The sequence below is a fragment of the Pteropus alecto genome, unplaced genomic scaffold (genome assembly GCF_000325575.1).
Source record: "Pteropus alecto unplaced genomic scaffold, ASM32557v1 scaffold81, whole genome shotgun sequence".
Classification (NCBI taxonomy): Eukaryota; Metazoa; Chordata; class Mammalia; order Chiroptera; family Pteropodidae; genus Pteropus; species Pteropus alecto.
The window spans coordinates 4,139,576-4,154,457 of NW_006433378.1; the positions used below are offsets into that span (position 1 = coordinate 4,139,576).

Below are 14,882 nucleotides of genomic sequence, written 5' to 3' on the forward strand. Positions count from 1 at the left end.
CCCAGTGAGCTGAGATTCCACCGTAGCTAATTAAATTATAGTTCTTACAGCAGTTTTAAAATACGTATCTGTGTGTGCATGTGTGTGTGCACAAATGCTTGTCTACACACAGCAAGGGTTTTCTCTGAGAAAGAAGGAAAAAACAGATCGGAAACAGCTTTGTAAAATACTGAAAGCTGGGTGTTATTTTAAGACACACATACAAGGGTGAATTTTACTAAAATTTTAAACAAAGGAGGGTAAAGAGTTTCCGTCCATAAAACTAAAAGATTTTCACATCGACTATTTATACCAAAGTCCTTATTAGGATTTGTTTTACTCAAGCCCCACAGGGACACCTTTTTATGAACAATCATTTTTGAAGACCTACTATGTACCTGGCAGGCCCTGTCTTAGGCTCTGGGGACACGCCAATGAAATGAAAATGGTGTCCTCTCTGCTTTCAGGGGGGATACAGTCAGGTAGAAACAGACGGCAGACAAACAAATATAATGCAGTATGATTTGGCTCCACATGTGAGGAATGCCATGTTGCCAGGAACAAAGGAAGAGGGTCCTACCCCAATCTCGGGGTCTTCGCCAAAGAGGTGTCATCCAAACCACCCGTCCTCATTTGGCTGCACACTGAAACCATGTGGGGAGCTTTAAAAACTCCGAATGCCCAGGCCACTCCACAGAATGTCTCGGGGTGAGATCCAGGCATCGATAGTTTATAACGCTCCCCAGGTGGTTCTAACGTGCAGCCAAGTCTGAGAACCTGATCTGAACTGCCTCCCTGGAATGGTAGGACTTGGACAGGTAAAGAGCAGAGGTGAACAGGACTTCAGCAGTTCCTACAACCATGCTCTCAGCCCTCTCGCATCTGCCTGCAAAGCTCTGGGACTACTACCCTTAGGGATATTTAAATATCCTCAGTTTCTCCCATGAGCAAAGTAATATTCTGCAGCCGGGACTGGACACAGAAACTTCTCTCCACCTGTTCCAATTGAAAGGGTTCCTCCAACACCTTTAAATTAGTGACTCCTCTCCTTTTAACTCCATGCTTCTGCCTGCCCTGCTTCCCAAGATCACACCATCTGAAAGGTATAAAAACAAATACACTATACACCTAAGTAATAGCTTAATCCTTTGAGAGATGGGAGGAGCCTCTCAATGTCCTCCCAACAACGAGGAATGCCAGTGCTGCCTGAGGGGTAGAGAAAAGGTCTCTGCTCTCAGGAAAGTCACAGAATTTACCAAAGAGTTTAAATATTATTCAGAAGATGCAGGTCCTGGTTGTACATTTCACTACCGATTTCCCATAATTTTAATACCTGTATACAAATTTCTTAGACTAACAAAAAGGGGTATGTCTTGTGGTTGTTGGTGCAGTGCCTGAATACATCTGTAGATGGCAACAGTATTATTCGAGTGTTACTGTGATATTTCAGGTATCGGCAAATATGCTAAGAAGATGCAAGAAAGCCTTCTGGTGTTTTGTTTTTCTTTTGTTTTTGATTTTTTTTGTTAGGGGGTGAGGCAATGTAATACTCAAAGCATACAAAACAGAGTGCTGCCTGAAGGTCTTTTAAAAAAAAAAAAAGCCTAAACATAGTTCTGTGGCATTTATTTTGCTACCAAAACTATTTTTATAACATTGCATTTAGAAAAATATTTTACCCAGTTTAAAAAATATATATATTTTACCACACTGAGAAGAGGTCCTGAGAGCATTTTCACTACATATGTTTTCAAGCTTCCCTTGGACGGTTCTGGATCATGTGGTTAACTCCTTATGTTATTGTAACAAGCTGTGTTTTCTTCCCTTGGGGAGCCTTCTACTCTCTGAATATCATTTCTAGGATTAATAGTAATTGTTGCCTCCTGGTTTAAAGAACTTCACACACACTGTCTCGGAAAAGGTGACACAGTAAATATGAGATAAAAGGAATGCTCACTGTACTTCGTATCGTTCATGTGCTTATGGTGACAGGCTTTTCTACAAGGAAAACTACCACGAAATGCAAGATCTTGAAGCATTAGCCCAGTTTCCTTAACCCCTAGGGAAGGAAACATTTTTTACCTTTTTACAGTGAGGCGCTTGGAGCCAGGCCCAGTTAGAAACTCAAGTCCTGGAGTTTCCCCCCCGTGAGTACAATCTGGTGGCACTAGCGCTGTGGAAACACGCCAGTGCCCCTGCCTTCTGGGCATGGCAGATGCGATCAAGAGTCAGGTCATATAACAGCAAGTGCCATTCTGTGGCACCCGCCACGTGGCTGTTCGTGAGCTGGAAACACGCCAGCACGCAACGGCTTAGGGCCAACTCCCCAGCATCCAGTCCATCAGGATAAAGTCCTCCTAGGCCAGAACTGCTGACCTGACTTGGGCAGGCTGTAAGAAGTTCTAATGCCCTGACAATCCATCACAAGGGAGGATGGCTGTGAGAAAGCAATGCGTTTGGAAAGCAGTTTTGGCCACGTCCCTTCCAATAAAATAAACAGCTGACGCCAGCAGAGATTAGGTGAGTTACTCATGGAAGTGAGGAAGGAAGTTCTCTAGAGCTCACTCTTGCCCTAATTCTTCAACTTCATAACATCCCGGGCTTCTCTCTTTCTTTGGAAAGGGCGAAACATCACTGACCTGGTCAAGTCTTCGATGTCCACAAGCATGGCGTCTTGTTCTGTGTGCAGCTCATCTCGGATGAGAAGCAGCTGGACCAACTCTTCATTCAAGCCTGGGGCAAAGGAAAGAGAGCATTTAAAAATAGATAAGATTGCATCCCAGTCAGAATGAGGAACTATTTATGGACCATTAAACATATACCATAGATAACTACATACACACATATACATTATATATATATATATGTATATATACACACACACACACACACACACACACACACACACACATACATATATACAAGTTTAACATAAGAGGACATTTTGTTAAAATTTAGAATTCTTACATTAGCTTCTCATAAGCTCAGGAGAAGCCATCAGTTGGAGAACATGACTAGTGTGCATCATTACAGGAGTGTTGAAAGAAAAGGAGTAAAGTACAAGTATTTCCAAATACATTCACATTAAAATGAGGAAAAAAAATGTTAACTATCAGGAAAATAGCCTGTTAGAATGACTGGGGTTTAGTTTCAAAGAAACGTGAACAAAAAAATCTCTAGAGTTTATTAAGCTCTCCACTGTTCATCTTCAGGGTGCTCCCCCGACCCCAAGGGTCAGTGGGGGGTGGGGGTGAGGTCGGCCCGCTGCACCTGACAGCGTTACAGCGGATGCTCAGCCGGCGAGGACAGTGCCCCAGGGATGCTCAAATGCTTTTCGTGGCCCACGGAAGGAGCAGCCCTATGAGCAGGCTGTTCTAGGAAAAAGTATTAGCTAAAGATATTGGAAAGCCAGATGTATAAGACCTGAAGAAATAACCCCTGAAGTCTCTGGACAACGGGTGCCAAGGAAACTATTCCTTAAGATTTCTACTGGGAATAAAATAGATAAAAACATTTTTAATCCTCTTGAAGTCAGGGGTTTGTGTCGATTTGGCTTCTGTGCCTCTCTCTTACTTTTCCCCCTCAGTTCAGCTAAGAATTAAAGCTTCTAGGTCTGGACACATGGACACAAGGGAGAGAGCATTAATTTAGCAAGAGCTCTGGGCCCGGAAACCAAAGAAAGGAAGTGGGTATTCACTGAGGTCCCCCTTGGAAATGTTTTTGGAGATCCCGACCTCACATGATGTATTTGTCTGCCTTTAGTTCAGACTAGTTTCCAACTTTAAAAAGGAAGAAAAAAAATCATACAAATAAGTCTAAAACTTCATCTACCCCTGAAAAGGACGAGATGGCAATTTTATCATTTAAAAGTCTAAGGAAGATGTTTCAGTGGTAAAATATCACTTGAAAGAATAACATTCCTAATAATTTATTCTCAACTAAAATTAAAATGTAGTAGAATTAAAAAAAAAATCCTGTGAATCTATGGTTTCTTAATTAAAATGTTAAACTCTCTTGACTGTAAAACAATACTAAATGTATTAACTTGACACTGTATATGTCCAATTTCTAGTTTTTCTAATGTGCTCTTGGGCTTGTTTTTAGGACTAGTACCTAGATCAGTGCCTGCACAGTGTATAGAAAGATTTTTTTATATGAAGTTTTTAACTTTTTATTATGGAAAATTTCAAACTGATACAAAAGCTAAGAGAATAGTTTAAGAATGCATTTAATTAGCTTCAATAATTATCAACTCATGGCCAGTCTCGATTCCTCTTATCTCCCCTTCTCCCCCTGGATTATTTTAAAGCAAATGCCAGACATCATATTATTTCATCTGTCAGTGCTTCAGTGTATATCTCTAAAGACAGGGCTCTTCAAAAAAATAACATAGCCACAACACCTTTATTGTACCTGAAGAAACAAATAAATCTTTAATAAAACATTCAGTCAGTGTTCAAGTTTCCCCACTTGGTTCCTAAATGTTTTTTATGGTTGGTTTGTTTGAATGCGTTTGGTTGGCAGGTCTCTTAGGTGGTTTTATCTGTAAGTCCACAGGATTTTATTGAATCATATGTTCCTGAGAACCTGTGAGTCCATCTGGCTGAACCACACGGCCCGAGTGAGCATGTTCTGTCTTGCATCGGGCCAAGCGACTCCCCTTCTCTTGTGCAACCAATCGGCTCGAGTATCACCGCTCACTCACTACCCCTCTGCACACTTCAGTTATTCTGGGGAAGATAGGCCCATATTTTGTCACTCTGTAATTTTCACAGATGGGTCATTTATACGTTCACCACACGGAATGCCACGAAATAAACTGAATTCGATTTGATGACCTAAACTGAATATATGTACAAGTGAAGTTGTGGGTATAATTGTATAATAAATGACTAGTAACTACTAACTTGTGTTCTAGAAACAGCTGTTGCAAGCCAAAGGCATGCCAGGCACTTGCTAGGAGCTGGTGATTTAAGATGAATAAAAAGGACCTATAATCTCTGCAAATCTTGAGAAATTCTTAAACGTTCTGAATATTTCAAAGTAATGTGAGAGAGAGAGACAGACAGACAGACAGACAGAGAGCGTGAAAGCGAGCACACGCCCTGTGATTCTCTTCCTTTCCTTGCAAGCACACAGTAGGAATCCAGTGAAATGTGTAAGAAGGAACCGAATCAAAGAAGTGTTACTATCCCATTACATTTTACATTTAATACTCTGTTTTCAAGCACATCTTACACTTACTTTCTATCTGGGAATGGAGATCATTGACTATCACTTGTAGCTGCCCAATAGTCATGTCTCTCAGGTCAGTGGGCTTTAAACTTCTTTTCATCAAGCATTCACTTATATGAGGCATGTGTGGCAGCTGAGGATACAAAGCGGGAAGAAATGGAGGTGTGAACAGAGCAACAAGTACACTGAACATAAGATCCAGTTTCCTCCTCAAAAACCCAACCTCGTTCACCCGCTTCACTTCAAGTTCTGGGCTTAAAAGCTTTCCCAGTCTAACTTTCCCAATGTGAGGCCCCACACACCACATTTTCTAAAACACCACTAGCAACAAAATGCTACACTACTCAAAAGTTTTCGGATTGGTTCTTAGCACATACTATGACAACCGTGAGTCAATTATCACATCCAGAGATGAATTACTGGGGAGCTCAAGTAATAGCAACGACACGGATACAATTAACAACATCAGCTACTAATTTATACCATGCTAGAAGCATTGTGCTATGTGCTTTGAATGTTTTGTTCACTCAATTCTCACAACTGTGCTCTGACATAGGTGTTGTTATTATTCTCGTTTCATTGAAGAGAAAACTGAAACTTGTATAATAAATGACTTGTAACTACTACATTGTATTCTAGAAAACAGATGTTGCAAGCCAAAGGCATGGAACTTTCTAGCAAGCACTTGCTAGGAACTGGTGATTTAAGATGAACCTGAAGACCACAGCAGGTCAGTGGCGGAATTAGACTTAAAATCCAAAGTGCAGGGCTCTTATCCACTGTGGTATATTGTGTTTGTTGAATGAGAGCTGTAGCCATAGTGAGTATGCCACTACTACTAGGTTCTTAAACTGAGATTGCTTTAAAGGAATTTAAATATCCTCATGACAGCTAATATCACCCCTAAAAAACATAGTAGATAGCAATCAAGAGAAAAGTTTACTTCTGTGTCATCTGTTGCTTATGTATCTTTCAGTGATACAGTAGAAAGGGAAAAGAAACAAACGTAAATATTTCTCAATGGCAGTACTTTTTACAAACTGCCTCGGAGAAACCCAAGTTTGCATAATTCTGGTAAAGGACAGGGACAGCGTCAACCATTTGCAGTCACCAAACACTCGCTTGCGCTTCAGCGTTTGCTGCTTACGAGATCAGCGACGGGAGACTTTTTTCTGTTCTGTTTTTCCACTTCTACTTGCATTTTGGCCATTGGTTTGGCCATGGCAAGGGCCATTTTGGCTTCAGCTTGTAATTTCTTTTGCCTTGTGAGAAAATCCATGTCATCTAGGGATTCGGATTCTTCTTCAGTAGTGTCTCTATCAGAATAGGAAGAACTCTGTTTGCTCTGCGAAGGGAAAAAGAGCAGCCCTGAGCTTTCCATGGTGGGCACCATCTTGAAGAGGGGACACTGTGGTCCCTGAGGCCTCTCCCGGAGCTCCCTCCAGCAACTCAACTCGCCGCTCGATTCGATCTGTACCAATCTCAAGCAACGTTTAAAAGGGCAGTTTATTTCTTCAGTGTTAATAATATACTAGGACTTTAGCATAAAGAGTAGCATAAATAAATAATAGAATCTATTTATGATGGACTGGAGATATTTCTTTGATTCTTAGTTTCAAAGCCTATCCCAAAGTGACCAGACAAGCAACATATTTAACCTAAAGCTGAGGCGGCCCGTTGCTCTCTGCAGTGGACAGGATCTCAGGTGCCCAATGATCGACACGGTTTCCTTGGTAAGAAAACCTGATGGTTGGTGAGAAAGGCGATACATAGATCTCACGGAGTGGAAAGAATTCCAGCAACAAACACCCAAGATCGGTGAGCCATCTTTTATAATACGTGTGCAAGGAATGGGTAAGGAATGCGCTACACATGCCATCTTGCCGGTTCTCTGAGCGACACCTCCGTGCACCAGCCTTCCCGCCCTGCCCTGCCCTCCATCCTGTCTTTTAAAATGTGTCCTACTGCTGGTCTGTGCCCATATTTCTAAACCCAGGGGGGAAGGATTGGTATTTAGCACATTTTCCTTTAGAATTTTTTAAGGTACAGGTAATTTCTCTTACGGTTTAACATGAAGGCAGTCACTAACGTTCGCAGAGCTCATGTATCCTTGCTGTATCACAGTTTTGCTCTTTCGGTCACTGTTACATGTTAGGACCATGCCATGTCAAGAAAGGCAAAGAGACTTTTTCTCTTTTTAAATCTGTCCAATGTTCGTTCCCGATAAACAGCAGAAAAGAGGCTCAACGACCAGTAGAGCACACGCACCGAGCTTCGGTGGCAGCTTCTGGACTCACCATGGGCGACAAGGGCGTGTCCAAGCTGGTTTCAGTCTTACTGTCATCGGCATCGCTGTCCTTGTCACTGCCGCTGTCGTTGACAAAGCATATCTGCAGGTTCATCCCACTCTGCAGGCTGGGCAGAAACAAACGGGGCACTAATTCCACTCAGCTATTTGTTATCTATTCACAACCAATAGAATTGTCTGGTTTTGCTAATAAAAAGTAGTTTTATGTGTTCTTCACATGGAGAAGTGAGTGGCCAACACGATTCTTAACTCATAAATGACAACTTATACTAGAGGATAATCATGGTAACTTAATAACCTTATAACTTGATAAATGATAAATAACTTTTATTATTATATTGGTTTTTTTTCCCCATACTAATTTCATGTTAAGTTAAAAATAATTTAAGGCCACCTATTATAGCACCCGGCACAATATCAAACACATAGTTGGTGCTCAATAAAAATGTGTCGAGTCATAGAGTTTACATTCTTGTCGACGAAGATAAATGGAGTCCTCGGCCAAATATAGTTGCATGGTCTCATCTAGTGTCCTGTCCCACGAGGACAATCCAAGGAAGCTCACTAGAGCCGGCATCCCAGGGCCAAAGAACCTTGAAGACTCCCCCTTTCCCCAAACAGACAGAATATGGCCAGGAGGAAAATTTTACCCAAGGCAATTGCTAAAAGCCAACGGAGGGAGCTCATTTGTGTCATTAAGAAAAAAATGCAGCACAGGTTCACCCTAAAGAAACTTAAGCAAACCTCAAACCCAGTCAGAAAGGCACACTCTTCGAACACAACGAGGTTCTACAGATGCCTCAAGCACACAGAGCCTCCGAGGTGGAGAGTTCTGGGAAGCTCATTATGTTTGCGGCCAATCCTGAAGCTCTGGGCGTGATGTTGCTGGAAATGTGGTCACAGAGGGTCACCTGGCTATATCTGTTATACAGTAGGCCAGATGGTGGGTCTAATTCTTTGTCCTAACCTTTTGAAGTTGAACACATTGTATCACTATTTGGCGATGGAGGGTTTTTAAAGAAGTGATTTTCTTAAGTATCTCTAGCATCCCCAATCTCTGTGTAAGAGGAGAGAGAGCAAAGGCCAGAGGAGGCCCAGAAGCAGCAGGGGTCACAATGAAGCTTGTCTAAGTCAGGTTTAGGACCGCTGACGCTGAGTTGCTCAGGCATTCATGTCGCAGAGAGAACGCAAAGAACTCCTCTGACAGTTGACATCTGTATTTGACTTTTTTTATTCTAATGGGAAAGAATGCTTTGTACAAATTGCTCAGATGACTCATATAAAGCGCTTCTTTGAAAATGATACAGAACCCAGAAAAAGAAAATTTAGTGATTTAACAGGCACCATCATTGTGAATGTACTGACACCTACTGTTCACATCTATAATTACCAAAGGTCCCTGCTTCTCCCCCAAGTAGGGAAAATGCAGCCTTTCCCGCAGTAGGCTCAGTTCTGTTCCCTTCCTGCCCTCCTGTGCAGGCCCAGAGAGCTGGGCCCAGGGCTGGTGCAGAAGGTCTGCTGCAATCAGCTCAGGGTGCTTGGACTCAGGTGGACTCAGGTTCTGAATCCTCACTTTTTTGCCTAGGCCCTCAGTTTCCTCATCTGTAAAACGGGGTGAATAATTCAGTGTTTTGTAGAAAGGATGAAAAGGTTAGCCCAGGGCTTAGCATAGGGCTCTGAATATGTTCATTACCCTCCTTTCTCTACTTTCTGAAAGCCTAGACAAAGGAACACAGAATTTGTGTAAAGGAACCTCCCAAGTCACTTACTTGAATACCTCGCCCGGTCAGAGCAAGTCCCTGACACACACTCAGCTCTCTGAGAAAGCATCCTTGAGCTGCCTTTACTCTGTTAGGCAGCCTGGACTTTTACTGAGTGGAACTGTATCCTTTTAAGTTTCTTCCACTGGAATTGTTTTCCTGGAGAAATCTAATATGTTCAGGTTACTCTCTGATCCCATACGAGTTAAGTTTTAAAATTTATTATCTGTAGCTGGTCAAAAAAGAAGAACTCTGTATCAACCCATTATTAATAATTAACCTCATCTATGGATTAGAAGATGATAAAAAATAAAATTATAAATTAAAAACAGGCATATCTTAAAGGCATATTTTAAATAAAAAGACATATTTTAAATTAAACCCAATTCAAATCTAAGCACTTTCTACTTACTAAATAGCTAAAGTCTTGAAAAGAATTATTTAGCCGCTGGATGCACAGATTATAAAAATATAAAACAACCCATGATACCATTACAAAATGAGGTTTAAAACATCCAAAGATATATCTTCTGAAGGCAGCTTGATTGTAAATTCTGTCGTTCTGCCCCCACACTGACCTTCGTGCTCACGATCAGCTCAGACCTAAATCAATCATCCTATACAGAGTTTCTAACCCAGGAAAGGCAAAGAGAAAGAAAAAGAGAGAGAGGATTTAATAGTCAGAATGAAATGAAAGAACACCTCAGGTAGAAATTCAGAAAATCGCCTTAGTACCACATTATCACCGTGGGAAACCGAACAGAGCTTCTTACAGGGTGAGGCTTGTAATTCCTTATAGCGGTAATCACCAAGAATGTGACTCTCAGGAAAAGGAAATTATATGACATAACAGCTAATGGTTCAGGGGGGATTTTTGTAAAGACATCTTAAAACGGACTCGGGTTTCAAAAAAGATTTGTTTGCCTTTAGCCTTTAAGCGGGTTTTAAGAAGACTGAGGCTTTGGGGAAACTCAACCACAGCTCCCAAGCAGAGACCTGGCTGTGGGGTGAGCAGGGCCACTTGGTGCTGCCGAAGCCCTCTGTGTCACAGGGTCAAGTTAGATAAGGCCTGCTCAGGTTCCCTCCCGCCCTGAGGAGGCGTGGCTGTCCTGAGGCTCGCTCTGGCAACCTGGAGTCTCCACACTGCAGTGCATCTGGCCTCACTCACAACCAGGCTACACAGTCTTGTGAAATCCAGGCTGCTGGAGGTCTAATTTGTCTGCGTCTCTCAAGCAGAGTCTGAGGTGAAAACAAAACGTGATCCCTATCGTGTTAATTAGCGATGTAATTTAAGGTATCCAAGTCAAGGTTACTTGATGTTTCAAGTGGCATTTAGCACAGGTTGCCTGCAAAAGGCTGCTTGACACCTGGGCCCTGCCTGTGGATTTCAGTTCTGACAGGTCTGCGTCCTGGTCCTCTCGAAAAACTCTTTTCCTTGTGTACCATGCAGCAGTGAAAAATCACACTGCTGCCCAGAGCTGCTGAGAGGAAGCCCCAAGGGTCCTGGATGGAGAACGCTCAGAAGGATGAAGAGATAAAGACTGAGTGTCTTCTGGACATCTCAGTGTAAGCGAAAGTGGCCTTCTGAGTGACGGTAGGAAGGCATTTGGTTGAGAGGCTGTTCAGCACCCACATCTGCCTGACATTTACAGCGAGGGAGATTGTTACTCAGAAAACACTTGTGCTGACTTCTAACTACTGTTACCAGAGATATTACTAAAATATGCACAAAACTGAGAGGCTGGCAGAGATGAAAAGTTTTTAACTACTAAGAGGATATCTCAAAAACAGTAATATGATTCAGGATAAAGATAACACTTTTTCAAAATACGAAGACAAGACCAGTTTATCTCCTGAGGCAAACAATGCGATGGTCTTAAAGTTTGCTGTGACTTCTAACAGAGCAGTAGTAACCATCCTGAATCGGGCCTTGGGTGTGGTGCCCGGGACTGGGCTGGTCTGAGGCCAGCTCTGGACCACAGAACCATTTAGGGTTTTCTGATTTTAGAAATAGGAATCTCCCAGTAACAGCCTAGATGCCCAGCATCTTTATATAAATGTTTAAAATTCTTTGGTTTTCCCTCCTGTACTTCACTTGAGATGGTGCATTGACTTTGCGTTTGAAAGTACGTTACTTAACATTTTCTCCTTGGGCTGAATAACCACCTATGAATTACAGGCAAGGTAACGGTTACCCAGGGAAGCCAAATGACTTACCCCAGACCTGTGACAGCCCCATTATAAAAATGGTCCCAATTCTTCTCCTCCTGGTATCTGGCTTCTCTGTAACAGGACTTTGCAGCTTTTCCATCATGAGGTGGGGCCTACTTCCCTATCCCTGGGCTGGCCTCCTGACTTGTCTTGGCCAACGGAATGCAGAGGAAGTGGCTTGGTTTCAGTTCCAAGTCTCCCCCTCAGGGAACCCTGCCACTGCCTTCAGAACAAGTCCAGGTTAGCTTGCTGGCAGATGAGTGACTTTGTAGCACAGAGCTCGATCAGCAGTTCTCCCAACTAAAGCTGGGGACACATGACAGAGCTCAGCCAAGAGCAGCAGAGGTCCCTCATTAACCTGTAGCTGACCTCAGACCTACGCGTACGCCCACGCAAGCCCAGCTCTGGTCAGCAGAACTGCTCGGCCAACTTAAACAGGGTCCTAAGCAGAAATAAGTGCTGATCATTGTATACCACTGATGTAGGTGGTTTTTTATGACACCATATCATTGTGGCAACGAGGCCACACAGCAGGAGACTACAGGGGGCCTCTGGTTTTGGAATCTAGTGGCCCTTCCCCTACACTACACTTAACTTTAGGACTAGATTTATTAAATCCTGCCTGTGGTGACAAAATAATTTTAAAGGACAGATACTTCATGTAGTTGCTTATAATTTCAAGGTAATTGTATGGTTTCCTTAAGAAACAGAGTGAGAAGGAGTTTCCCATATCCCTGTGGATTTCAAACATGTCTTGCTCATTATCTGTTCACAATCAGTGTGACTACGAGAACCACAGGCCCTGCTGTGTCATTCATTACTCAATATCCCTAACTAGTTTGTGGATGAGTTGTAAAATATATTATTTCCATTTAATTTAATGGATCTTTGATGCATTATTCAAAGATTTTATATATAATGAATAATCACCTTTTTTTTTTTTAAACCATATCCTTTTTTGTTTCATGAAAATTTCAAAAGGGAAGGAATATAAAATGTGGGTTGTAATTACCAAGGGTAGCTGTAAATACATTTTCTTTTTCTAAGACTTTGTTGTGAAGAAAGAATGTGAGAAAAACTGAGGTTTGAATAAGTTCTAGATGTACCACATGTGTGGTACCACGTGTGATGGTGTCTCTGTGGAATGTGTTGAGGTGGGATGATAAATTATAAAATACTTTTCCCATCTCCCCAAACCCTGCCCCTTCCTCTTCTTTTCCCTACTGAATGTTGCATATTGACATTTACTATGCGTGTTACAGAAACACCTATTTGTATGTAAAAAAAAAAAAAAAAAAAGGAAAGGCAAAGGTTTTGCTTCCCAATACTTGCTATTGTGAAAATACACTGCTATTTCTTATTTTACTTTAGTGGGATTGTGTTAAGTTAATTTGCTAGGGGCTATGTGATGCATGGGATGATAATTTGACTTTTTAAAAGGAGTGGTATTCACATAACAGGAGAGAATATTGCTGGTCCAACATATATCATCGCACATACAAAAGGCCTATAAATGATTTTTATAACTATATTAGAGAGAAAAGAGATGTCTATTCAAAAAAAAAGGAGGCAAAGGTTTTGCTTCCCAATACTTGTTATTGTGAAAATACACTGCTATGTCTTATTTTACTTTAGTGGGATTGTGTTAACTCTCTTTGCTAGGGGCTATGTGATGCATGGGATGATAATTTGACTTTTTAAAAGGAGTGGTATTCACATAACAGGAGAGAATATTGCTGGTCCAACATATATCATCGCACATACAAAAGGCCTATAAATGATTTTTATAACTATATTAGAGAGAAAAGAGATGTCTATTCATCCATTCGTTCATTTGATGACCAGGCAATAACATCTCTGCTGTCTCCTTTGGCCAGGAAGCACACTTTCTAGTTTTCTACAGTCCCACCTACTGCCTTTTATCTGGGCCACTTTACTCATTTATGTTTCTTGGTGGCCCTTGAAGGTATTTCATACTTCATGACCCCTATATTAAGTGGATGCATAGTAGTAGTTGAACCAAGAATAGAAACCAGGTCTTCTAACAGGTACCAATGCTTAGATCATTAAATCGCAATGTACAAATAGAAATGTGGAACGTATAGGTTATCGGAATAGCACACGCACGCGCGCGCACACACACACACACACACACACACACACACACACACCACTTAGCAGACATTCCCTATCTTATATACGAGAATAGAAATACTTTTACTAACTGGACATTAATTAATAAGTAAGGTGCTAACCAAGAAGTGTGGATGAGCAGGGAAGTGCAGGAGAAAGGAAGTCGCGGTAAACGGGGGGTGGAGGAGGTAAATGCAGGAGAGGGATAAAAAGCCGCCACTCCAGTGGTTATGTGCCCAGGGAAGTTAAGGGTGGTTTCAAACTATGTGCTAAAGAGAGGACTGGGGGAAGGGGAACATTCTGTCTCCCAATGGCCCGTCCTGACCCTGCATCTTACAGGACGCGGGCACTTGGCTTCCTTGGCGGAAGCTAAGGAAGGCAGCTGCAAAGGTGGCTGGAGTGTGAGTGGCCCTCTCTGGGTTTTCCTCTCCTAATCTTACATATACTGTCTTTTTTGGCTCCCCTTCCTAAGGCTAGTTCTGGACCCTTCCATCTGTACACGTTCACATGATGACTGGTAGGCATCCAACACCACATGGCCATAGAATCTTCTCGCTACATTAAAAAGCTAATGGAGAAGGGGAACTGGCCCTCACCAGCTTTCCTTTAGTGAAGCATCAGCCCCTGTGTCCTTATTCTCTAGAGAACTATAAATCCCTGCATTCCTCACACAGATGCCGCACCGAATGCTGCATCAGTGTCTGGTTCCTTCACTGATGACCACTTACGTATAATTAAATTTGGAATTACAAGATCTTAATGTTGGAAAAAATGTATTTTTACCAGAACTATCTTCTAGCATGCATTGAGAACCAGAATGAGGCTTCTTCGGATAGTGGAATAATTATGAAATAAAACAGCCATCCCTCCTAGGCACCAAATATGGTCTACTTTCATCTTCACTAAAGCCTAATGATTTCTAAGCAATCTACATTCTGAAGTAAAAAAGAGTTACCATTTTTGAGAACCTATTATATGCTAGGCACTTTATATATACCTCTAATCCTCAGATATACCTAGAATATTATGAATTCCATTTTACATATGAAAAAACTAAGGCTCAGAGGTTAAATTATACAAGGTCACAAGACTGGCATTTTACTCTAAGATTAGAGTCTTTCTTGAGAGGCCAGGGCACTTTAAGGATAGAAAAAATTCATGAATGGAAGCAAAAAGAGAAGATGAAAAAAGAAAGCAAAACTAAGACAAACAAAAAAACTGAAAACAACTCTAATGTCTTACAAGAGATGAAGTCT

The 14,882-nt window shown here is 41.8% G+C and overlaps 1 protein-coding gene across 6 annotated transcripts in view; it reads right to left on the minus strand.

Annotated features, from left to right (window-relative positions):
- Positions 1-14,882, minus strand: part of LOC102887821 (schwannomin-interacting protein 1) — a 136,869-nt gene that overhangs the window by 1,983 nt on the left and 120,004 nt on the right. For 4 of the 6 annotated variants that reach the window (XM_025044220.1, XM_015586512.2, XM_015586516.2 and 1 more), the window contains exons 4-8: positions 7,512-7,629; positions 6,362-6,559; positions 5,224-5,347; positions 2,619-2,712; positions 976-1,075 (exon numbers count right to left, since the gene is read on the minus strand). In XM_025044220.1, coding sequence (XP_024899988.1) covers positions 976-1,075; positions 2,619-2,712; positions 5,224-5,347; positions 6,362-6,559; positions 7,512-7,629 — 634 coding nt within the window. The remainder of the gene's footprint in view (positions 1-975; positions 1,076-2,618; positions 2,713-5,223; positions 5,348-6,361; positions 6,560-7,511; positions 7,630-14,882) is intronic. The other 2 variants (XM_015586513.2, XM_015586514.2) reach the window with 2 other exon arrangements.